The 26,870-nt window shown below is 47.1% G+C and overlaps 1 protein-coding gene across 1 annotated transcript in view; it reads right to left on the bottom strand.

The window, feature by feature from the left end:
- The window catches only part of SDK1 (sidekick cell adhesion molecule 1), a 478,174-nt gene that overhangs the window by 252,353 nt on the left and 198,951 nt on the right, over positions 1–26,870 (bottom strand). Inside the window, exon 5 of the mRNA XM_010845804.1 lies at positions 25,711–25,844. Coding sequence (XP_010844106.1) covers positions 25,711–25,844 — 134 coding nt within the window. The remainder of the gene's footprint in view (positions 1–25,710; positions 25,845–26,870) is intronic.

Consider the following 26,870-nt stretch of genomic DNA (forward strand, 5'->3'; position numbering starts at 1 on the left):
GAACTGAAACCCCTCAAATATTCTTCTTCTGTCTCCAGTCGGCAATACTGTAGAATAAATCCACACAGTCGCTTTTATGTTTTCTAATAAATATAGGTTCTCGAGTATAATTGTGACTTTTTAAGATATCACGAGCAGATGTTTCTTAAATTTACATTCCATGCCCACTGAAAGACCTTGTCAGCACTAGGGAGTACGGTTGCTATGTTCTCTATAAAAATCAGATCACCTTCAGTGGCTAATAACAGATAATGGCGATAAGTACGTACTGAGAGTGTGGGTAAGGAAATAGGGGAGATAATGAACATTTGCTGCGTGTCTGCCGTTTTCGAGGCACTCTTTTTATATCATCTGACTTAATTTGCACAAACACTCTGGAAGGCGTGTTTGTGCACCTCGCACAGACGAGGCATCTCTTGGGCTGAGGACTCACGCTTGAGTACAGGCTGCATCCATTCACTGCGGGGAGAGGATGTGCGGGTCTCCGGTGGGCCCTGGTGCTCATCTCGGTCACCCCAGGGAGCGCCTTCTTCCCTTTCCTCTAGCTTAGCGAGGGTCTGAAGGCACCCTTCCCACAGGGAGTCACGAGACGAGGGAGCGATGGAGCAGAGACCTGAACCCCTGCTCCTCTAGCATTTCATGGATCATATTTGGCCCCGACAAGTTTTCTAAGAAAGTGAGATTTACTGTATCATCCTCAAGTACTTTATTCCTTGGAGTTATAATCCCTATTCCATATTCTCAAATTAAGAAATTTGTTAAGCTTTATTTTTTAAAAAAATAAACACATGCACATATTCAAAATCTGATTACAAAAATTTCCTTGCATAGCTTTCAATATTTAAATTCATTTGATTAAAAAAAAACCCTAAGGACCGTAAAACATAAGACAGACTAGACTGGGAGGGCCTAAAAGACAGTCATGTTTATCGCTATATCCCCGACAGCTGATGCTGTGTAAACGCCACCCAGGATTGTCAAACAAACGAGCACACTCCAGAATCTACACTCGGGGCTGCAAACTGCTTCCAGGTTTAGTCTGAACAAGAGATTTCTTCCCATCTTTCCAAACAGCAAAGTCAACACACACACTGGGCATCACCCAAATGGCAGACACGTCCCGTCTATGCTGCTGGGAGGGAGACAGAACCAGTCAGCGGGACCACAAGTCAACACCCTGCATTCATAAGGACTGATCCCTGGGGGTAGGCGACTGCGACGACAAAGGGACGTGGTATTTAAAGACTAAGGACACAGGTTTTACTTTCCTTAAATAGCATGTTTTAAAGTAAATTTCAAGAAACAGATTTTTAAACAAATAGCACCTCTCACCCATTTTGCCAGACTCTTAAAATGGATGTGTTTCCAGTTGCGACGGCTGATGACGGCATGGTGACCACGTCTTCTAAATGCATCTTCCAAACACATGAGCTGTCCTTCAGAGGCTTTCTACATCCAGCCCTCTGGTCTGCTAGACAGAGGACGCTAGCTAGAACCACTTTCGTCATCAAAATTTCAAAATGATGTAATAACGATCCCAAGAGAAAAACAAGAGTCGACCCACACCCCTGAACACAGTTAACCATGAACGTGAGGGCCTGGAGGGCAGCAGTGGGGCCTGTCCTCTAACTCGATGGTCCACAAAAAGGCCGGCTTCCCATCCAACACGTCCTTCTCTTTTCGTTCACTCAGATTAACTCACCTTCCACTCCACAAGCAACCTCTCAATGCACCGGGACCATTAAACAGTTTAAAATATACTTCAAACATGTACTTCCTGTTAGGAACGTGTTCTCCCATTTGTCACAATCTGTCAGGGGTTTCAGAATGCACCCTTTCATTTGTAGGCCTCACTCTTTAGCAGCCACTCTTTAAATCCATGTCTCTTCCTCCAGGGGGCGAGAGGAGCCATTTAGCCATTTTGCATCCGGGTCCAGTCTTTTCCAAAGGGCAACTCTGCTGTGCTCACAGTGGCCGCCTGTATGAAGCTTTTCTCAGACTTTCCCGTAAACCACACGTGCCAAGATACCTACTGCCAGCTGGCTGTGCTTAGTGAACAGCATCCTCACAACACCTGTATGATTGGCAAACTCTAACACCAAAAGATATCACTTATCTAAATTATTATTCTCTTGGGATTAGTATTTTCAAACTATAGCTCCACTAAAGCGAATGCTGGTGACAAAGCAAGAATACAAACACATAATACAACGAAGCATATTATGCTTCTATCTTTATGGAAATATGAAATATAAATTAGTTTTAACTCAGATTTAAAATATGCTAAATACTTATAACATTATTAACGTGAAGCCAAAATTAAATATCAATTTCTTAAGAAATATAAAATAGGATAATTCCTTCATTAAAATGTTAATATCACCAAATAATTCAATTAAAAAGACGATATCATGTCTTCAAGAGAGACATTGTCTCCTAAAAGCTTATTATTCGTGCTAGATAGTATCTTTGTCTGCTTTTAACAAGCTTTAAATGCATTTTAATAAAATGATAATTTTCACTCTAACAAGTAAAAATTCCAACATGTATTGTATAATTTTGAATTATAATCATGCACATATGGGATTTTTTTTTTTTTTTTCAGTTAGCCCCTCAGATTTGGTCAAGAACTCAGACACTTTTTAGAAATTAAAAAAGATGTCCTGTTTTAATTAGTATTAAAAATGGCATATGATAATCATTTAAGACACGCATGTGTGCTTGTCATTCAGTCCTATCTGATTCTTTGTGACCCCATGGACTGTAGCCCACCAGGCTCCCCGTCCCTGGGATTCTCCAGGCAAGAGTGGGTTGCCATTCCTTTCTCCAGGGGAATCTTCCTGATTCAGGGATCAAAACCTGGTTTCCTGAGGCTCCTGTATTGGCAGGTGGATTCTTTACCACTGAGCCACCTGGGGAGACCACAGTCAATTAAGTCAATAACAGATATTTCTTGAAAATGTTTATGCTTAATAAAAATGTTAATATCTTTAAGAAATATGCAAGGAGGTGCCAAGCTTTGTACAGTTCTTTCAGTAGGAAGAGGAGCACAAGCCTGTGCAGAGTCCAGGCGAGCCGATGGGAGCCTGGTGGTGGCAAGAGGGAGACAGGACACATGAGAAGTTTGCAGGGGGCAGGAGAAAACAGGGCCCGGCCTCCCAGAAGAGCGGCTCCAGGAAGTGGGGGTGTTTCAGGGGTGAGCAGAAGCAGGAAGACCCCTGGGAAACAGGAGGGAAGCAAGTTAAGAGCCAGGCAGTACACACCGACTTGGAGGGAATTTATAGAGGGGTCAGCTGGCTCCTCTTCCTCAGGGTCAGCAGTGTGCTGAGAGAGTGAGGAGCAAGGGCGGCTGGGGGAGGGAGAGTCGTTAGTGTGGAAACACTGACCGTGGTCCGAGATGAACACGGTATATATTTTCCGAAATGACCTATCAGGAGGTAATCAAGTTCCTTAGGCAAACGTCCTTCTCTTTTTAAAATCAGAGGGTAGAATTCCCTGAGCACATTTAGAATTCACACCTAATACTCTACTCACTTTATGCAATAAACATAATTTATAGGAAATCTTTACTGAGATCCCTTTAAACAGTGTATTAACAGCACACCCCCAAGGGCTGTGTCTCTGCGTAATCCGTTTCCCGTGCGTGCCTAAGTGTGCTGTGGGCATGCACACACGTGTGACTGGCTGTGTGTCCCCTGTGAGCCTTTTTGTCATTCAGCTCATGGAAATAAGGGAGTGTGTCATTTATCAGCAACCTAAACTTACTGTTAATAAAACTTCTGGGCTCTTTTTCCTCCTGCTATGTGCAAGCTCCTTTCATTTACTTCAAACAGAAATATATATGCGTTATCAAGACATGCAAACCCAACCTTCTTCAAGTAACTGGGAATATGGTCTAAAATTACTAAATTGGATTTCTGTAAAGTTGTGTGTAGGGGAGCAGCTCCAATAAAATACCATTTCCACTAAACTTATTCCAGAAACCACACTTTCAGCCTGTTCATACTGAGGATCCAGTCACTTCCTAAACATAGCCAGTAATTTTCCCTATTCACTCAGATGTTTTACTTTTATTATTTGGGGGGCTCATATAGCAAGTGACCTGTTCAGTGTTAAATAAATATTCACTGCAAATGGAGCTTCTTTTTGACTGACTAGTCTGCACTTGAAAAAAAAAAAACTAGAAAAAACTGTGCACAGAGAGAATCCCATGTAAATGCTGAAGGAAGACCTACTGCCTGGGGACTCTGAGTCAAGACCTGCTTTCCCTTAGGGCAGGTCTAGGACCTCTTTTCAGAGAAGGCAATGGCACCCCACTCCAGTACTCTTGCTTGGAAAATCCCATGGATGGAGGAGCCTGGTAGGCTGCAGTCCATGGGGTCGCTAAGAGTTGGACACGACTGAGTGACTTCACTTTCACTTTTCACTTTCATGCATTGGAGAAAGAAATGGCAACCCACTCCAGTGTTCTTGCCTGGAGAATCCCAGGACAGGGGAGCCTAGTGGGCTGCCGTCTCTGGGGTCGCACAGAGTTGGACACGACTGAAGCGACTTAGCAGCAGCAGCAGCAGCAGCAGCAGGACCTCTTTTCAGCACAAGCCAACTGCAGGCCATCTGATGAGCTCCACGGCCCACGCGTCCCTCTGTTCTTTCCATGGGTCTGGCCGACCACCGACAGACCCAGATGATGTTTTTATCCTCTTTCACCCGCTGGCTTAAGCAGCTTCGCCTCCCTGCTCAGAACCCTCTGTCCATGAGAACCTGCTGGGTCCCCCCTCTCGCCCAGCCCCGGCTCTCAGACCTCCTCCCCTGATGCTGCCCGGCAGCGGGCGGCCTCCCTGGGCTGGGCCGTGGAGCCCAGTTCCTTCTCTGTGTCTTGTGTGATCACGGATGTTCTGCTGAGACACACATTATGTGACCAAGTGAAAAGCCCTTCTCTTGTCGGGGGGTGGGGGGGGTGGGCGGGGCAGGAGAAATGCACACTTATCTGTTAAGTAATGATTGGATTCATTCAGGAGGTTTTGCTCCTAATGGATTTTGAACACATAATCGCACATATTATCAGAATTAAGGCTCTTGTTTACTCAGACCAAATCAGAAGCACAGTAGGAAAACAGGTTTGACTTCTGTCTCTGAGGCTGTCAGGACAGCGATGTTCCGTGGTTTGGACTTATGCTGGGAGCTGCTGTTGGCATTAAGGGGTTTTCCGAGGTGGTTCTCTCCAAATTCTTCGCTGTTGAAATTATAGTTGAAAACGTGGATTTTCCCCTGGGTTTGCTGAAGTTTGGTTTCACAGTGTTGTGTTGCAAAAGAGAGTAAGTTGCAGAAAGTCGTTTATCTGGGGAAGAAGATCAGCGAAGGTGCAGACGCCAAGCCTCAGTGTCCCCTGAGAGCCAGGTCGGCAAGTCCCAGTCCCTGCAGTCTAGGACCTGACCCCTGATGGAGTCCACTCCCCTCCTCCCATCCCCTGGCCCTGTTTGAGGATCCCCCTCTAGGGAAAAATCCTAGAGCTGCACCAGTCAGCTTTTGATTGGTATTCTTTACAGGGCTGAGAAAATGTTTAATCAGCATAATAGTCACAGAAGCCTTTGTATATATTCTTCCCACATCTAGTCTATAAAAGTTTATTTAGTTTTGTTGGGCTCATAAAACAGAAGTTTAGACTTCACAGGGTTCAGACTCCTCATTTTACAGATGGAAAGACTGAGGCCCAAATTCTCAGCAGTGAAAAAACCAGAAAGCCTCTGAAGTTTCATGGTGAGCTGGGTTCTCTACAAAATAGACTCAAACCTTCAGAGTGGAGGCCAGGCTTTATAATAAAGGCCTTTTTGTATAACAATGTTTGAGTGCCTATGATAATATTGTTTCAGTTCTAAAAGAAACTAATTAATTTTCATCAAAAGCATTATGAATTAAAAAAAATCAGATGTGCTAAAAAATGAATGAAAACTAATGAAGGAATATCATCAATTTTAGTTAATTTGGAGAAGGAAGAGCCAAGTTCTATTTTGCAGGTGATAAAATTTTAACAATTTCTTTTCCACAATAAAAGTTCCTTTTTAAAAATTGCTAGAGACAAAGTTAATAAATCATATGCCATCTGTAGTCAAAGAGAAGACAATTTGAAGCCAGGGTATTCAACTTGGTCCAGAAGACAAAGGAAGGTGAGCCCACGCTCTGCAGAATCCTAGTCAAGGAGAAAGAGTCTGTCCTCCCGTCTGGGTTGGCACCAGGCCCCACGCCTGGAAGTCGAGAGCCCAGGGAGGCGCAGGTCTGCACAAGCCCCTCCACGATCAAGTCCCACAGGCGGCTGCTGGCTGGGCCGGGGCTTCCGCCTGCCCAGTGACTGTGGAGGGGCTTCTGCCGGCGCTCGGGGCGCCCTGTCCCAGGGAGCGCGGGCGGGCCCCTCCTCTCCTTGCTGCCGCCTGCTCTCCTGAGCCTCCACAAACGCCGCGGCCGTTTCCCGGCTGCACGTGTGCTGACACCACGCTCTCTTTGCCATGCAGACTTGGATGCCTTGTTGTCAGGCTGTCAGGGAGTCGATTCCAGGGACGTAGAGTGAGGAAGGAAGAGGGTGTTCCTCGCCCTCGGTCGGCATGTCAGCTGGACTGGGCTGCTGGTCTGGGCGTGGGAGGTGATTGAGACCTTCCTCAAAGTGTCTAGGTGACTTTCCCCACTTGTTATGCATCAAGGCCCACAGCAGAATGGGTGGCCACAGGCTTGGGGACGAGTGAAGCTTGGGATGACAGTTTCGGCAGCAAGTCTCTCACTAAGCTGTCCTTTCTGGTCTTGAACTCCGAGCCATCTCCCTGAACTAACTGGAGGCTCAGAGTGGTCCAGGCCCATGTGGGTTCTCTCTAGAGCAGTCCTTCTCAAGTTCTACTATCAGAATCTGGAGAGCCGGCTGAGCCACAGGTTTCTGGCTGTGGCCCCAGAGGTGCCGGTCACTAGGTTGGGGTGAGACTCTGAGAATCTGCGTGTCTAGCAAGTATCCAGGTAATCCTGACACTTCTGGTCCCCGGACATTCTTTGAGCAGCTTTGCTCTAGAACCTTTTTACAGCACCACTTGAGAACTCGGCTGTTCAACCAGCAGCATCACCTGGGAATGTGTTAGAAATCTTGGCTTTCTCAAACTTTACTGTTTAGAATAGGAATCGCCTAAATATCCTGTTAAGATGCAGAATTTGATACAACAGCCTTTAAGATGGAGCTCAGAATTTTGCATTTATAACAAGCTCCCAAGACGATATGATAATTATGGTCCAAGGACCACACTTTGGGTTTGGTCTGATAATTTTCAGGGATGGCTACATAGTAACATCACCTGGGCACTTAAAAAGGGTCCTGAACCAGCCCAGTAACTTTCTTGGGTGTCCAGGGTTAAGGAGAGAGTCATATACTTAACGATACGTTTATTCCATTCTGTCGCTTTCCCTATGATGTTATTAAGTACCCTGGCCCAGCACTTCTGAGTTTCCTGTGACTTCTCCTTTGTCAGTGGGCTCCCATTTCCACTGTCCGGGCCCTTCAGGAGGGCAGTCAGCGGTCCTCAGCTCCACACCCCCTGCCCCACCTCTTTCCCTGTTTCAACTTTCATTTCCAAACTAAGCACAGACCTCTCACTACCACTTTCATTGAATGTGGGCGTCACATATTTATGCCCATATCAACCATAAGAGGATTTTGAGAAACTATATCCCCTGTATCCCTTTCACATCTTTTAAGCTTACATTTTAAACGGTTACATTGAATCCAGGAGATGGTGAATGACAGGGAAGCCTGGCATGCTGCAGTCCATGGGGTCGCCAAGAGTCGGACATGACTAAGCGACTGAACAACAACATTTAATTTCTAGTGTATTTTAAATAAACCTTCAGATCACTCTTTCCCAGGCACCTAAAAGGGACCTAGATTCCTTTGTGAAATGATGCCAGCCTTCATTCATTTAAAAATCTCCTTTTAATGTCTAGAAATTTATGTCATTCTTTTTTCTCCTTCAATCCATGACAGAATTCTATTCATTGTAGTATGTTTTATGTTTGAAAGTCTTTTATCATTGCATCACACTTCTCTACATAAGAAAGGAGAGATATTTCATTTTTTTCAAATTCCTCTAATTCTAAAACTCTATATGTTAAAAAAATTTCCAGGTTGGTTATCCATTATAATTATTATTAATATTTAATAAATCAAACCAACATATATCATTACAAATTTTGAAAAATACTGAATATAAAAAGTAAAATTCTACTGGTAATGCATCTCTTAATGAGATGAATGAGACTGTTCTCTTTTTAATTAGTTCATGGATTCATGGATGAATATTACTTCCAGCTAAAATGAGAAAGCATTCAGCATCAATTTTATTCCTATTTTTTTGTTTTTATAAATGTATGCACCGAGAAAACTTATTTTCATAAATAAGTAGATGAGAATGGAAGTTTCGTTGTAACAATGTCAGTCACTTCTTTGACATTATTCCGATGGCTATGCCCAAAGTCACACAGTAATTTATCACCAAACATTATTTTTCATGATCTATTGGCTGACAACTTGACTAGGTCCTCCTTCCATTTTGTTGAAAGCTAAGAACTGTAAGCCACCCAACTTGCAAGAGGATCTCTTACCCAGTTATTAAGGGCATCTGCTTTCTTAGCACTGACCCCAGTGTTTGAAATTATCCTTTGTCTGACAAGTGGAGGGCTTGACAGTCCAGAGCAACGCAAGGAAGAAAGACTAGCCTTTGGTAGGACGAAGCCTCTTCCCTCGTGTGGTGGGAGAAAAGCAGTTGAGAAAGGGAGGGGATGCCCTGCTCCTTTGCTGCAGACAATTCCTTGGGCAGATCAGTCCGGGAGACAGTCCATGCGTGAACGCGGGGTAGAAACTGGTTCCTGGAAACCCATCCATCTCTGGGGCCCCGGAGTAACTGAGCCCCGACCTTAGGTCCTGGATGGAGGCGAACCCCGTCAGTTAGTGGAGAGCAGAGGGCACCAAGCAGCCAGGCAGCAGGGATGACTCCGCCGAGCACTGTGAGATGCTCCCAGCTTCTCTGCCTGACTTCCGCTCACCTCTTTCTGATAGAGATCGGGCACTGCAGAAGACATCCCGCTATGAGAAGGACAGTAACCGGCGCCTGGCTGGCATCCTTGTCAGGGCAGCTGTCTGGGACCGCCGGGACTGCCCATGAGACTTGGGTGGCAGCTGCTCTGGCTCCCCGCTGTCTTGAGGGTATGTGGGTCCAGGGCCACCAGCTCTTCAGTGTCCGTGTGGAATCTTCTGGATTTTTTAAGGCTGTTCACATTTCCTGAACAGGCCTATCTGGGCCTCTGCTCAGACAGTCTGCTTCTCGTCCCGGAAGTTTGTATGTTCCAGCCGTGAAGAGAGTGGGGTCTGTTGACCCCAGGCCCTGCTGTGCCCTAATCAGGGCAGCCTCCTCCCCAGCCCTTGAGCCAGTGAACTCCTACGCAACCCTTGGTCTCAGTCAGCATCAGGCCCTCAGGGACCACCTTCCCAGGGTCCCCCAGACGAGGCTGGATGTCCACCCTGGGGTTTCCATAGTGATCTGGGCTTCTCTCTATTACGGCTCACATGCTTCTTTAATCACCTATTTAATTAGATGACCTTCTCACCCTTGGTTCCTCTGACTATTTCTGTAAGGAACTGTAATGAGGTCATCAGTCACTTACCAAGTACCCCACACTGGCGGTGAGCTGACCACTTCTTTGGGGTGCCGTTAACACAGATTATTATAGACCCTGGAGGTGCGCAGTGCCGCTGCCCCAGAGGAGTGACTGACCACCCGTCTTTGCCAACAGAAGCCTGCCCAGGGGAAGCCGCTCCGTGGCTGCAGACCTTTGGCACGTGAACCCAGGTGTGCATCCGCTCACACCAACAAGGGGGCTGGAGCCGGAGTGTCACTGGTCACAACAAGCCCTCGCCACCTCTACACAATTCCAGGAGCACATAGAGACCAAAGGCAGCACGCAGGTGGCTTCAACGGGAGTCCTTTTGTACACAGAGTGTTCTGTGTTCTCACAGGGCTGTTCTGTCTACTGTACTCCCTGGACACATGCGGTTACTAAAATTAAAATAGTAAAGTTAAAAAGCCACTTGCTCAAACACTCTAGTCACATTTCGAGTACTCAACAGTGCCCTGCGGGTACTGGCCACCACACTGCACGGCTCAAGTAGAGAGGACCCCCATCATCACAGAAACTGCCCACGGGTCAAAGCTCAGGTGCCCCCAGAGCAGTGGCTGGAGATTCAGAAACATTTCTCTCCAAAGAGGGGGTCTGTCAACACAAACACCCGAGTTCCTCAAGAATGAAGAGACTTCTCTCTCACTCTGAAACAGCTGCCCATCTCGCAGCTTTAAACCTGCAATCATTCAACATTCCACAGGAAAGTTTTCCCCAAACAAAGAACAGTGTGCTCCCCGGGAAGACCCGAGCCTCTGCCTCAGGAGGAGGTGCTCAGCCAGGGAGACCACTCCTCTGGGGGAGGTGGCAACTTGTCAAACAGTTTCTGAGGTCAGAATTTCTCTCAATGCTTAAATACTGGTTCATGGGTTTTTAAGGTGTTGTGTGGACTAAAGGAGACCCGGGAAAGGAGCAAACACATCCCACAGATGGGAAGTCTGGACTCCTGATCTAAGACCTCAGGAAAGAAGCTACAAGAGATAAAAGAAATTGGGGGCGGTTGTGAACTGAATGGTCTTCCCCATCCCATGGACTGTAGTCCGCTGGGTTCCTTTGTTCGGGGGATTCTCCAGGCAAGAATACTGGAGTGGATTGCCACTTCCTTCCCCAGGGGATCTTCCTGACCCAGGGACTGAACCCACATCTCCTATGTCTCCTGCGTTGCAGGTGGATTCTTTACCTGCTGAACCATTGTGGAAGCCCTAAAATCTGTATGTGGAAGCTCTAACCCTCCTTGTGACTAGATTTGGAGATCCAGCCTCTGCAGAGGGAATTAAGGTAAAATGAGGTAATGAGGTCAGCCCCGATTTGATAGGACTGGTGTCCTTATTAGAAAGGAAAAGACGCCAGGCATCTCGCTTCCCTCCCTCCCCCGATGGGTGCACAGAGGACACAGCTGTCTTCAAGCAGGGAGAAAGGTTTCACCAGGAAGCACCCCGGCACCTGGCTCTGGGACGTGCTGTTTACACTGCCCTGTCCATGACGTCTTGCTGTGGCAGCCTGAGCTAGGACGAGAGTTCTAACTTGTGTGTCTAAGTCATTTTGTGTACACGTATATGAGTCATGCATGTAACACATGAGTTATGAGGAAATCAGTTTCTATGGATCACATACTGGACGGCTTAGAGATGAGGAGCGTGTGCTAATGGTCCAGTTGTAAAGCAATCCCTCTCTTACGTTACAGTCTGATACACTGGTGCTATATCATGCCACGGGGCTCGGTCAGCTCTGCCCGCAGAAGGACCCTGCTCCTGAGAAAAGTGATACTGATGGCTTGGAGGCTGTAATTTCACTGATCTGTTCTATTTATCTCTAACATAACCTGTCTCTTGAATTTTGTTCATGTTTTCTCTATATAAGCCTACACTAATAGTCATACAAATAAGAAACACTGTGAACTCTTCTCACAAAAAGAGTTTCTTCAACACACAGCTCGCACATATTAACTTCATGCTTACCAACCAGAGGGCTTCCCTGATAGCTCAGTTGGTAAAGAATTCGCCTGCAATGCGGGAGAGCCCGGTTCAATTCCTGGGGCAGGAAGATCTGCTGGATAAGGGGTAGGATACCCACCCCAGTATTCTTGGGCTTTCCCTGTGGCTTAGCTGCTAATGAATCTGTCTACAGTGTGGGTAGACCTGGGTAGGGAAGACCCCCTGGAGAAGGACTAGGCTACTCACCCCTGTATTCTTGGGCTTCCCTGGTGGCTCAGACAGTGAAGAATCTGCCTGCAATGCGGGAGACCTGGGTTTGATCCCTGGGTTGGGAAGACCCCCTGGAGAAGGACTAGGCTACTCACCCCTGTATTCTTGGGCTTCCCTGGTGGCTCAGACAGTGAAGAATCTGCCTGCAATGCGGGAGACCTGGGTTTGATCCCTGGGTTGGGAAGACCCCCTGGAGAAGGACTAGGCTACTCACCCCTGTATTCTTGGGCTTCCCTGGTGGCTCAGACAGTGAAGAATCTGCCTGCAATGCGGGAGACCTGGGTTTGATCCCTGGGTTGGGAAGACCCCCTGGAGAAGGACTAGGCTACTCACCCCTGTATTCTTGGGCTTCCCTGGTGGCTCAGACAGTGAAGAATCTGCCTGCAATGCGGGAGACCTGGGTTTGATCCCTGGGTTGGGAAGACCCCCTGGAGAAGGGAAAGGCTACCCACACCAGTATTCTGGCCAGGAGAATTCCATGGGTTGTATAGTCCACTGGGTCACAGAAAGTCGGACATGACTAGTGACTTTCACTTTTACTTTCCCAACCCTACCTTTTAAAGCAGGAGAAGGATTAGAAAAGGAAGGGGCAGACACTCAGGACGCGTGGGGAACGTCTGCCTCCAACTTAGGACGCCCAGGGGAAAGTGCTGGTTTGTCTCTTGCTCCCAACAGTGCGCTCTGACAGCAGAATCCGGCCTGCCTGGATCACCAGTACGTTGTCAGGGGCCAGCACAGCACTGCCGCTCACCAAGTGCTGAATGAGCTCAGGTGTGCTGAGTGAACCAAACAGTGGACGGATGGGTGGATGGATGGGCATTCTAAGAATCTGGGATTTAACTACATGATCAGGGAGAGCTGAGAGCTGGGAGCACAGAAAGCAGGGGGGATGACTTTGTAGGGAATTTAAGAGAAGAACAGACTTTGAGGCAGGAAGTGGAAGGACACAGGCTAATTTGATTTCCAAGCGACGATGTCCAACAGCACCACCTGAGATCCTGTTCTCAGGGCCTAACTTCCTGATCGCTTTTTCTCCTGTTACCAGGAGGTGCATAATCTCTTGGACGAGGGAGAGAGAGAAAGAGGGAAGCCGGAGACCTGAGGGCCAAAAGGAGTCATTAAACAGAAAACAATCGATAATTGAGGAGGCGCATGGGAGCAAGACTTCCATGTCAGGTCACCTTACTAAGTCAAGCAAAGAAGTTAAATAGTTAGAAGATAATCAGGATTTTAGAGTCATCATGGACTTAAAATCATTCATCCAACTTTCTGCTTAGCAAGGACTGGATGCTGAGAAGTATCGGGAGAGAACATTTGACTGAAGGTGACAGTTACAGTCACAGAATCAGTGAGTCCTCCGAGGAGAAGTGAACAGCGGAAAAGCAAACAAAACATTGCACCCGAGGGTGAGACAATGGAGAGGCCTCTTGTGTGGGAGTGGAGGGAACCGAAGGAGCTGGAGACCCCTAAAGACAAGGAGCTGGAGGAGGACAAGAGGACAGCTGGTGAGAAGGCACCGAGCAGCCACAGGTGGCAGAGGTCAAGGGCAGGAGGGCACAGGGACTTCCCTGGTGGTCCCCTGGCTAAGAATCGGCCTTGCAAGGCAGGGCACGTGGGTACCACCCCTGGTCAGGGAACTAGGATCCCACATGCCTCTGGGCAGCTAGGCCCGCACACCACACCCGCAGAGCCCGGGAGCTGCAGCAGACAATCCCACACGGCAACAGAGAATCTGTGTGCGGCAACTAAGACCCAACACAGCCAAATAAATAAATGTTAAGGAAAAAAAGAACAAGAGAGTACAAATAATGGTCCATTGCGCAGGGTGAAGAATGAAGACAGGGAAGAAAGCAATGCATTTGCTTCACTCATTCACAAGTCTTTACAGAGTCCCTATTACTTGCCACGCATTCTTCGAGCCGCGCAGAGAAACAGACGCCCCCCCCCGCCCCCGCCCCCGGCCTGGCGGAAAGCACGTTCTGGTGGAGAGAAGACGCGTGTTTGAAGCTGGGGGAGCGGCCACCAGGACGGCAGGTCTAGTGGTCTCCAGCCCCACAGAGCACAGTCTGACCCCAGACATCCTCTCGTAACCACCTCGCTGGTGCTGCATCCCTCCATCAACAGGAGACGAGAGGACAGAGCTCTGCTAACAATGCTTCTCTGGCCCTAGAAGAGAAACGTCCATTCGGCATTTAACATGCTGTATCCTCAACATTTGCTAATGGATCCACCTCTCCTCAAGAAAGAGCGAGCTCAGGAAGAGCAGGAATCGTGTGTCTTATTTTTTTTTTGGCCACGTGTGGCAGCATGTAGGGTCTTAGTTTCCTGATCAGATGGAACTCATGGCCCTTGCACTGGCAGTGTGGGGTCTTAGCCTCTCTGGACTGCTGGGGACGTCCTAAGAACCACACGTCTCATTCATTCACTTAGTTTTCTCAGTGTCAAGTATAATGCCTGGTAGATATTAGGTGCTCAGTGTTTTCTGAACAAAATACCAGGGAGGAAGTCTGAAGTTCTTAAATGGGGGTTATACATTTTAGAAGAAAAATGAGAAGCCAAGGAGACGGCCCTGCAGCACTTCTGACTGCTCCTCTTCAGGTGTTTGGGGCTGAGCACGGGGTGACTCCGGAATGGCAGAGGATGCCAACTGCTCCCACAACGATGCTCCAGCTACTCCTCTGTGCATCCTGAGTGTTCTTCCGGGCCAGGGATTCAAGATGTCTAATGACCATCAGGCCAGCAGGGTAGGGGCACCAACCAGTCGGCACTGAAGCCCGTGGGGGCACACTGGTGACCACCCAGTCCCTCAGGTGCAGACTTCAGAGGTAGATTCAACCCAGCTGATGTCAACGCCAGGACAGAGTTCAAGAGAGCAGAACTCCTGCCCTCATCTTTGTAAGAGCATGGTCACCGTAATGATGCTTTTAATGTTGTGGTGAAAATGAAGAAAGGAATGAAAGGCTCTAACTACACCTGTTCACTTTATATTTCTTTATGATGGTAACATTGTTTGCATAGGTTTTTCTGAGGATGTTTTCCTCTATTGAGTTTGGTCTTCCTGAGTAAACCACTGAAACTTTCTTAAACGAGCTATTAACCAAAGGGCAGCCTGTCTGTCTGGTTTTCATACGTAGGACACTCTGACTAATCAGCATGCTTCCCAGAGTCTGAAGGGATGGAAAGGGAGCAGGCTGAATTCGGGAGCCATTAGTGCTGGGAACCCTCCCAGATGACAGCAAGCCTTGCTGTGCTTCGCCCTGTCTGAATCCATACAGCCACTGAGCAACACCCTGATGGGGAAGTACGTTAGTGTGTGGACAATCTTCCAAGGGAAGTGAAGGGAGCTGCAGGGAGAGGGTCATTTAATACCAGCTGGGATACAGCTCAGCGAACTCCATTATCAGTAGAACAGGCAAACAGACAGACCACCCACCCGCGGGGCCAGCCGACTGGGTCGCCGCCACCGACTTACGTCTCCTGGAGCTCTAACTCCAACTCCCAGGCCCCGGACCAAAATGAAAAAGCAGCCATCCTTCCACCAGAGTTTTTGCTCTTCTGGGTTTTTGTTTATGTCCTGCTCCCTGGGAAAACCACACAGTACATCCTTCAGGCTCCTCAGATAGTCATTCTCATCTGCAACTAAGGTGAACCAGAAAATCCCGAGCTCACATATCTGTGATCCTATAAAACTACAGGAAAGAGCAGTCCTCGGAATCCATCTTAAGAAGCTACGCTTGCCTGACGTTCCTGGGCCAACAGCAAGTTACACTGACCATCAGAAGTCACGCTTCTTACACTCGCAGACGCCCTGCTTTGCCAGATATCGAGCTACACGAGGCTGTGAGAGTGGGGACTGACTTTGTGCCAAGCAGGATATTCCTGAAGATCATGAGAGGTGAGAGGGCACAAGCAGGATAATTGCCTGAAATAACAAAGAATTACATGCAGAGACCACTGCGGAGGACCAGTTAGAACACAGAAAGGGTCTACTTCTTAAGATCGGTTTCTGGCTCCTATTATTTATGACATAAATGTCATCTTTTTTACATTTCGGATACAAAATGTTCTTGGAAGAGCAGGGGACTCCGGCACTTGGGATCTGGTAATGGTCTTCAGAGCAGCTGAGTGGCCTTTCTCTTTAACAACATTTTACCTGATTTTCTTAAGATTTGATTTAATATTCTCAGCCACCGTGTAAAGAGCTACAATTTTAATTACCTGCTATAACTGCCTTCTGTAAGAGCCAAAAGAACATCATTTATTGTGATCAGTAATAAAACATTATGACTAAGCGGTAAAGGTAGATCTAAGCTGTTATCAGAAGATGACCAAACATCAGGTTGCCTACTTAAGGCCACAACCAGTTTAAGGACTTTCAATACGATTTTACAAATTGAAAACAATTCTGCTATCTAAATAATCTACAAGCTGGAGTTGGAAAAACCTCAAAAAGGCCTAAGGAAGAGAAGCTAAACAGATGTTTCTGAATTATCAGATTCCGAATACTGAACTCATTCATAAAAAGAAATGGTACTGGGAAGTGTGTGTCGTTTTTATTGAACAACTGAGAAAACCACGTTTACAACTAACAACTAGTTCTGCGGTCTCATCTCAGATGATAACTACAACTTTGCCTGGGATTTCCCCAGACAAGATGGACAATGAATAGATGTTAGAGTTCATAAATGATTATACAGAAAATTCAATTTTCCATCCCCTTTGTCTGTGCAGTCTAAAAACTCCTTATCTTTGGTCAGAACTAGGAAGATACTGCATAAGTATACAGTAAGTTAAAATGTTACAATATTGAGTTATAATGTTGAGTTGCTCTCCAAATGTTATTAAGTTTTGAAATGTTATGTTTGCATATTATGAGCCTATAGTGAAATGTTCTTCAATTCTCAGTTACCTAAATTTAGGATGTGGCTGTTGGCTAGGGTTAAGACACTGGACCCCAAAGTCAAGGGTAAAAGTTGTTAGAGGTACTTCTATTGACAGTTCTCCAGCTGCCTCAAGAGTCCTGTGTTTAAATATCTGGCTATAGGGACCTCCCTGGTGGTAGAGTGGATAAGAATCCACCAGCAAATGCAGGGGACACAGGTTCGATTCCTGGTCTGGGAGCATCCCACATGCTGTGAAGGAGCTAAACCCGTGTGCCGCAACTACTGAGCCTGTGCTCGGGAGCCCGGGAGCCGCAACTACTGAGCCCGCGCTCGGGAGCCCAGGAGCCGCAGCTACTGAGCCCGCGCTCCGGAGCCTGCGAGCAGCAACAAGAGAAAGCACCTCAGTGAGAAGCCCGTGCACCGCAGCCAAGAGTCGCTCCCAGTTGCTGTAACTAGAGAAAGCCTGTGGGCAACAGTGAAGACCCAGTGCGGTCAAAAATAAACACATATCTGGACATAATCACCTGAAGTGGTACGGTTAGTAAGGCGGCAGGAGGAGAGGGGTTTTGGGGAAATTCTTAAAGCTGAGTTTTGTGGAAGAGTCTGTAAAAAACCTGATTAGGCAAATCACTGCCTAATTTATTTGTGCCCTTAAATAACCATGTTATAATTGGGAGAAGTAAATGAATACTATGGCTCATTTACCGCATCCAGCTGGTCAGGATCTGCTTGGTGAATGGACTTCCTCCGTGTACTCCCCTCACTCCCGGGGGGCGTCTCATTCACTCAGTCTGCAAAATGCACCCCAGCGTGTCAACAGGAACGCTTGGGAAGTGGGGGAGCAAAACCGTGCCTGTGGGAAACACTGAGACCAACCACATCCCACCTGACAGCCCACGTGGTGTCTAGTGTTACAGGAAACACCGCCACTTAGCTGTTGGATGTTGTGATTTATCGCCCTGATGCGCGCTGGTCAGCGCTGGCTCCAGTATCATCTCCCACGACACCCGAAAGCCCACCTGTGTCCAGGTGAGTGGGGTCTAAGTCCAGGCCACCCGAGCTGACCTCAGCGGGTCGCAAAACGGGGCCAGGCTCCACACTGCATCTGCACAGGCAGCACACGGGCTTTACCAGGACTGAATGGTTAGCGGAAGTGGTTCTGGGGTCAAAACAGAAGCTCTCGCTTTTTAAAACACAGCCTCCTCCTCTGTGGCCAGGTGTGGAAGAGCTCCTGACAGAGAACCTCCAGACCAGGGGGTGCTGCCTCAGGGAGCGGCCACTTTGCCCACACATGTAGCCTTTTCCTGGGGCTCCCCGCATCAGTACACAGCTCACACCAAGGGCCCGGCCCAGCCTCCCTCCTAGAGGAGAAACTAGGGTGTTTGGGAGTCAGACAGACCTTGGCTTGAATTCTCAACTCTCCATTTAACTTCTTGTGCTTTCCGTCAATAGCCTAACTCCTTAGGGCCTTAGCGACCTCAGCTTTGAAATGGGTGGATCATTAACTCCCAGGGCAGGTGTGGCATTTCAGGAGGAAAACGTATGTGAAACACCTATCTTTATCTCAAAGAGCAAGTACCCTCTACCTGTGCCCTTGAGGAGTCACTCAACAGCTTATTTATAAATTATCACCAAATCTGATATAGCTTAGACAAGTTTTTGCTGTTACATCACCTAAAAGAACTTTTTAAAAACCAAGTTATCATTTCCATAGCATAAGTTGACATCTGAAGTTTTTAAACACAGATTTGAAGAAGTGTAAAGAATATAATTTCTGGTATATTTTAATATTTTAATGTTCTAGTATATTTTAATAACATAAACCATTGCAGTACTCTTATATGTATCCAAAGGAACCTAAATATTTGATAGAGCAGGTCTAAGGATTTGATACGCATCAGCACCCATTTAAACAATTCATGAACAACCTCTAGTTTTTAATAGTCAAAAATTTTCCATTTCTATTTTCCTTTCTGAATTTGTGTTTCCATTATATTCCTCCAACAGAATGTTATCCTAATTTATTGTATTTAATGATTAAATGTATTTTATTGATCACCCTATCACAACCTCTGAAAAACTATGTATATAAATTAAAAAATTCCCAGCAAACAAAGGCTTCCAGAGTTTAAAAAAACCTCATGCTCTAAATTGAGCTACTGTTACAATTATTACTTGCACCCTCCAAAAAAAAAAATACATGTATAACAAATTTTAGTGAATATTATATACAAGAAAAAAAATCACAGGACATGCATGAGATGGATGGCAAGGCTTACCCTCATTCTAATCCTACTTTTCTTTTTTGTAGAAGTAACTGCTGGGAAATTTTGCTCATATAAAAAAGTAGATGAAAATGGAGGGAATTCTGTTATAGAAATCTCTCTCAATTGTTTAAATTCCTCTTAGTATACCACAAGTCACAGAGTAATTTATTAGATATGTAGACTACTATTTGTTCCAATAACAAATAAACTCTGCAATCTCAGTGCTTAGCACACAGAGTTTTCCGCTGGTTGTTGGCTGTTGTTTAGTTGCTAAGTTGTGTCTGACTCTTTTGTGACCCCATGGACTGTAGCCCGCCAGGCTCCTCTGTGGGAGCCTAGCATTCTCCAGGCAAGAATACTGGAGTGGGTTGCCATGCCCTCCTCCTTCAGGGGATCTTCCCAATCCAGGATTGAACCCGTGTCTCCTGCTTTGGCAGGTGGATTCTTTACTACTGAGCCACATGGGAAGCCCTTTCCCACCCACATTGAGTCTCACGTAGCTGGGGTGACTCCCCAGGGCTGTTCTTTCCATGCAGTGGTTCAGCCTGCCCTGCTGGCGGCTCCACCATCTGCATGTGGCCCCTCCATGGTGGGCCCACAGGGGAGGGGGAGCGTGAAGGTGGGCTGCTAGCTCTTGAACACATGGCCTGAAGCCACCGCCCCTTTCACTCATTGTTTGCTGAGTAGAGCGGGGCAGTCCCCAAACTGCAGGTCTGGAAATGCCTGCCCATACTGAAAGCAAGCGGGCTTTCTGTCACTTGGCGATCGATCACGGAAGATTGCTTATAATAAAGTGTCAGCTGACAGTGCCTTTGGGATTTGCCTCATTTTGTAGACAGCAGCGAATTGAAAACACCTGATTTATAAAAGGATTTACTTCCCAGCTATTAGAGTACTTCACTGTCTCAGTTCTGACACCGACATTTAGAATTACCCCTTTGTTTGGCTCCTGGAGTTTGTACCCTCAGATGACGCCTGTACTGAAGATTCAGGAAGAGTGGGACACATGCCCTTAGGAGAGGGACAATGGTGAGAAAAGTCTCCCGACACTTGGGGCATCCTCAGGACAGTCTGGGTTTTATCTTTAATTTTTAATTATTATCATTGGCCATGCTGCGGCTTGCAGGATCTTAGCTCCCCAACCAAGGTTCAAATCTGGACCCAGGCAGCGTGAACACCGAGTCATAACCACCGGACTACCAGAGAATCAATCCCTAGGATGATCTGATCTTTACAAAGAAGATGAGGAAGCAGTTGGAAACAGCTGCCCTGAGAATCACACCAGATTGCTCACCCTCTGGGAAGTCTCTGTGCACCCTGGGGGGCATCGTAGCCCGTGTGAGGAGCACTGCTTTGGGAGAGTGGAGATGTTGGGCACCCCAAATGTGCTTGAAAGCGGAGGGCAAATTACAACTCATGCTTGAACCCAACACCCCAGGGTTTACCAAGGATGAAGTTAGACTGAAATAAGTCACAGAGGGGGAAAAGGAAGACAGCTTGGGATGAGAAAAGATGGGAATTCGATGGAGAGAAAACAAGTAGATGACAAAAAAACAACCCGGCTTTGTCTCGTGCACGTGGGGAGAGAATCAGGGCCTCGTTGTTTTTAATCACTTTGACCTTTATTTCTCAAGTCTGGCGGAGAATCCCCAGCTGTACACTTATTCCAAACCTCACCCACCACCGTGGACACCTACACCAGAACTGGCATTCTCGCTTGTGTTCTTGAACTGGAACCATAAGAAGAGAACTAATCGTCAATGCCGCTATGCAGATGGGGGTCCACCAGTGTGACGGCCCACCACACACTGCACGCAAGTGCCCCAAGGCAGGTGGAAAACTCTCATCTTCCAGGCGGGCAGGATGCCTTCCTACGTCCATCTGCTCTCAGAACCTTCCAGTGGGCCCTGGTTTCACCTTTGCCTGGTAGGTGGATTCATGTATTTGTGTATTTTTAGCTAAACTAACTCTGACAGGGTAGACAACTGGATACAAAGTACCCCTGGGGGGAAGTCACAGATCTGAGTTACAAGCCTAGCAAGGGAGCCACAGAAGTACAAATGGCGACATCGACACCCGAGCCCTTCATCAGCCACGTTCCAGGACAAACGCCCTCCGCGGTCAGATGTTGAAGAGCCTGTCCAGAGAACTGAACACTATCAGGAGGACCGAGCAAAATACGGGTTTCCATTCACCAAGTGTATCTTGTGTCCTGAGACACGAACTGAAGATGGAATGACGCCGTCACGATTCGCAGGATACTCAAGATACCGTGTTCTTCACCTTCCTGTACCTCACCTGTTGGTATGATACATGCTCATTCCTCAGCACAGCTCAGTGTGCACACATCAGGCTGCAGTCCATGGGGTCACAACTGAAGTGACTCAGCACGCACAAGCTCAATGATTAAATTCTACTGTGAAGGACACTTCCTGTTTTTATGTTTCTGAACATTCTGGCGGTGAGGTACCATGTAACCTATAAAGTCATTGCTGGATCTGAAATTGGTCGTTTGTAATAAGACACTACCTCCAGATTGCTTTCTAAAAACATTTCAAATCGTTCCTATCACTTTGGGCATCCAGCCCACGTCAAAGAACAAGAGAAAGCCGCATGCTGAAAGGCCCCTCTCTGCCTGTGGTGTTACAGGCATGAAGAAAGTAAGACAGAAGTTTATCCGGGCACACGAAAGCCATGCTGTACAGGGCAGTCCTCTCGGACGAATGCTCGCAGACATTATTCTCAGGAATTCACTTTCAACTGCTAACCGTATAAGAGGGCTGCGGTTAAATTAGCATTATAGAGGACAAAAGAGTGTTAAGTGGGCTTCAGAATTAAAAGCAAGGGTTTGCCAGCCTCAAGGAGCATCAGCTGAAATGATATCCTATCTGCAAACGCTGTTTGAAGAGGAGACATTAAAATGAGAGAGGTGAGAAAAGCAGGAAGGAGAGAGCAGTCGTTTCTTTCCTAATCTAAGCTTCGTGCCCAGCAGAGAGTCTCATTATGCTGGACATTCTGAAGATTAGGTCAGAGCTGATGATGTGTCTAAGGCTCGTATGAGGGCGTTGAAACAATAATCGGTTAATCACTGTACAGAACTCGTCTCATCTCCTAAACTCTATCTTTCCCTTTTTAAAAAAGAAATTCTCATTCACAGATTAATTCACTTTAGAAGATCTGATCCACACGAGTTAAGTCGATGTAAAATCTTCAAAGGGAAAGCCGAGCGCGGCTTGACAGGTGTATGGAGCTTGCCTGGGTTTGCCCTCAGACTGGAAACGCATCCTCTCAGGCGAGCACAGCCCGTTCTTTTCCTGGCGTGCACCTGAGCTGCGGGAGTCGGCCATGAAAAATTCATGCAGCGTGCTTCAGTGGTCCACCTACGTCCTTAACATCTGCTGGCTTCACGTCACATGAAAACTTCAAAGTGAATCCACCCCGAGATCGCGGCAGGCTTTCCCCGGGAGCAGGGGTGGACAGCCCAGAGACGGCCTCCCCTTCCCGGCAGGCAGGAACGCCCGGCAGGACACGGTGACTTACCCTCTTAACCACGTGCAGGCGCAGGGCGGGGAGCAGCGGGGGTACCACGGTCGGGCTGCACGGCCACTCGGATGGCCGTGCTGCCTCAAAATTTTATTTTTAATCTCAACCTTTTTGCTTCGTATAAGCTTCCCGTGTAGCCAAAGTATTCAGCCACTGAGGTGGTGGTAAGGTTACTGTGCGGGGAAACACAGCGTCTCCTCCTGCCGGCCGGGTGACAGGGGATCGCTCACTTGGGGGGTCCAGGCACGGCCGGCCCGGGAGCTGCTCCAGCTGGACGCCAGGCTGTCCCAGCAACAGGAACAGTTTAGTATGATGACTGCAAACAAGCGGTGGGCTGTGTGGCTCTCTCCACTTTTAAGTTAATTACAGTGCAAGCCACCAGGAATTTAATTGCCAGCAGCCTACCACCTTGATCAGATTCACTACAGAAAGGTTCCCTACTTTATTCTCCTGATGCCAAGGGAAAATTTATCATCGTTAAATGATAATTGGCTGTAATATCTTTAGATTCTTCAGAAATGCTGGTTGGCCAGTTTCTAAAATTTTTCATCAATCTTGTTTGGTATTTTTAAGAAGCCTACATCAGAGGAAAAAAGATGTCTAGGTCTGAAGAACACACTGCATCTTACTGTCTGCGTGAACAGGTCTCAAGAGTGTTTCATAATAAATTTATGGAGTTTACTTTTTCTATAATTTTAATTTTATTCATTATTTATAATCCCATAATAAATCCGGTGGAGGTGATGCACCCTCCGTATTTCTCATGGTGCTGGCAGGGGTCCCCCCATCCCCACAGTGTCCCCACAGTCCAGAGAGGAGAAACACCTGAGCAGTCACTCTGGGGCCTTCCCTGGCGTCCACTGGGGGGCCCGTGGTTAGGACTCTGAGCCTCCACTGCAAGGTGGGGGGGTTCCATCTCTGGTCAGGAAACGAAGATCCCACCAGCTGCAGAGCACGGTCCAAAATTTTAAAACAGAAATAAATAATAGTAAAAATAAATAAACAAGCAATTCTGGGGTTTTCTGCAGATTTATCAAGACTTCTGATCTTTAGAGGTTTTCTAAATAGAACTCCAGTGAGAAAATGCATGATTGGGTGCCATTTAACTTTTAGGGAAATACGTCAACAGGCCAGTTCACTCAAGAATTAAAACATGGTTGTCTCCTCCGTCTCCTTACTTGTCACATTCTATCTGGTCCCCATAAACAGCAAAGAACACAAAAGCAGACAGAATGCAGATCTTCTCCTAAGACTTAGGATGAGTCTGTCCATAGCATCACATCCTTATATCTCACCTTCTACACATTTCACCTGGTGCCAACAAAAAGATAAAAATACACATGGAACAAAATGCAAGGCAGTTAATTATAATATTTATGAGCTGCTTCTAAAATGCTTCTTGGTTAGACACTGAAATTATTAAAAAATTTACATATTCCAATTATCTAAGGCTTGGTACTGTGTCAGCATGGCAACCTGCAAACCCACTGTATTGGCTCATTTTCCGGCCCCATAGGAAACTCCTGGGTGTGGCTGTTTCAGAACTTTGCGAGGTCGGCATCAAGTTAACCAGAATATCTGTGCAGCGCCCCCCACCCCCAATAGACTAAGGTCAACTTTTTTGTTTCTGACTCAGAATTCTACTAATCTGACCTATTTTTATTAGCCTAGTACATACTTTACAATTGAGTGTTGAATCAGATTTGCTAAACAGAATAAATGGCTCTAATGATGTAAGTTGGAAATAACTAATTATCACAGTCTATTTAATAACACAGTTTCCTCCATCCATGGGATTTTCCAGGCAAGAGTACTGGAGTGGGGTACCATTGCCTTCTCCGATTAGTATTGAAAAGTCTTCATAAATCGCATTTTTTACTGCTGTGATTCTTGGTTCACGGGGTCCTTTAAACAGCAGAGCAACGCACACTGGATGTTGTGAGCCCAATGTCAAATCAGTGGACACAGCTCTCCACAACCCGAAGAGGCCCCACTGAAGGCCAGACCTGCACCATCTGTGGTCTGGAGCTGAGGACTCAACTCCCAGGAATTACGGTGCTGACGACAGGGTGGTGGCCCCCTGGGAGCACTTGCTGGGCACGTGCAGGGCAGGTGAGGGCACACTCGGTTAATGCCCGCTGCCTCCTGACCCCGGTGCTGGCTACACTCTCCCAGGAGCTGTGCTGGGCCTAAAGCAACTGCATCATTGGGGACCAGGTGAGGCAGACGCTGTGGTCGAGCTCATCTATGACACAAAACCACCGAAGGGGAAAGCCATTCCTCCAAAGAGCTTTGTAAAAAGATGAAATCTACCACTATACAGACAAAGTTACTTAACTCACTCTATTATGATGTGATCATAGTATTCTGAAATTTTCCACAACCATCTTCCAGCTGTGTTTTCTCAACAGCACAGTCCCTGCCTTTCCGACCATGAAGCTTCTCGCTGCAGACATTGGTGGCACTTCTGAGACTTACCTTTGATCTCTTTCGGCTCCAAGTTCTCGCTTCTAATCATTCCCCACTTCTCTGGCAATCAGCTCTTGGACGGACAATTTTTGGAGCCTTCTTTCGAAGGCCAAATATGTAAACTAAGTTGCTTCAAACTAAAACTTCCTTAAATAAACTGAACATTTAACTGTGACATGTGTGCATTTTCTTCATGATCCACGCTTTTAGTTATTCTTAAGATACACTCCTAATTTTAACAAAACTTAATATCTGCATTTTCTCAAAGGTTTTTTAAAAATTAAAGTAAAAGAACACAACCTGTGGCCTAATCTCGTCCCATATAAGTTTCATGGATACGACTCCTTATAAGCCCCAAGATGTTCTGTTCTTAAAAAACATATACATTAACAGAGTACCAAAGCAAAAAAAAAATTTTTGTCTTTAAGTTCCCCCAAATAAATAAGATCTTGCATTTACAATTACTGGTCGGGTTCACATTTCCTGCCAGTCACTTCAAGGAAAGCAGCTATAGACACTGGATCAACCCTGAACCATAACCACCAGCCAGAGAGGCGAGACTTGCTGCACAGCCCCGCCCGTGAGTCGCGGCATCGCCGCGCCCAGCGTCACCCGCCCCCGTGGCCGTGCGGGCCGGGCACTCACTGGCTATGCTCAGGTGCACGGGCGGGCTGGTCTTGTTCTCCCCGTTTCTCTCGTTGACCGCCTGCACGTAGTAGGCCCCCGCGTCGCTGGCCGCCGCTGCCAGGATCACCAGCTGGTTCTCCAGTGTGATGGCTCTGCGTCAGGGGAGAGGAAAGGACAGGGTCAAGGCCCACCCACAGAACTTCTCTGCAAAGCACGTTAAGTCACCAGGCCAACTGCAAAGGAACATCCACAGTTGGGTTTTGTTTTTTGTTTTTTAGGTTAAAACAAGATCTGGAAGGACAGAAACGAATCCCCAGGCCGACCTAAGGAATGAGGCGGAGGCCGAGCCTCCTCGGTCCAACGATGCACTCGCTCCTGCCGGGCAGGGGTCTGGGAGCCCCAGATGCCACCTCCCCCAGCTGTGGGAAGACAGCCTTTGGAACACACACACCCAGGGCTTGTCACACTCAGAGGTTCCTCTAGGCCATCATCCCTGACTCCTCATATGCCGGGGACCAGCCCCGGCTGATCCAGGGTACTCGAAGGAGAGACAGCGTTGGCGAGGGTCAGGATACGATAGTTTCAATTAGATATTAATTAGAGATATAAAGAGTAATAGAATAAGGATAGCTCAGTAGGAAAATTCAGTGGAGAAAAGAGGCTGAGTAGCTTGGTTTACGCGGGGGACCAATAAAACTTCAAGACAAGAAGCTTGCACCACTTACGTAGGCCGCAGGCGTCCTTCCGTTCTCCCGAAGGAGAGGAGACACTGAGGCCTCCCCGGTCGGATCTTAGAAGCCCAGGCAAAATTAGTAAGCTTGGTGGGTTCCGCGCTCCAGATGGAGACTCAGCCAGAAGGAGAGAGAGACATGGGGAGACCAGTATTTTGAGAAACTGATCCCAAATCTTTATTTTCCAGAGTCTGTTTTTATACACTGAGATGTTATACAAAAGTCACGTGGGGACAGCAGTCCTGACTTTTATTAAAGTCAGGTGCTTCACACAAATGTATACAGAGGTCTTAGGGGTGTTACATCATCTTCTGGCCAGGGGGGCCTGCTGACAATTTACGACCTTCTCCTTGTGACAGCGGTCAGTCAATCAGGACACTTATTTCTCCAGGGCTGATTATTCTCAAAACAGACACCACCCAAATAAAGTTACATTCCTACAGGGTG

This window comes from Bison bison, unplaced genomic scaffold, assembly GCF_000754665.1.
Source record: "Bison bison bison isolate TAMUID 2011002044 unplaced genomic scaffold, Bison_UMD1.0 scf7180017864223, whole genome shotgun sequence".
NCBI lineage: Eukaryota > Metazoa > Chordata > Mammalia > Artiodactyla > Bovidae > Bison > Bison bison.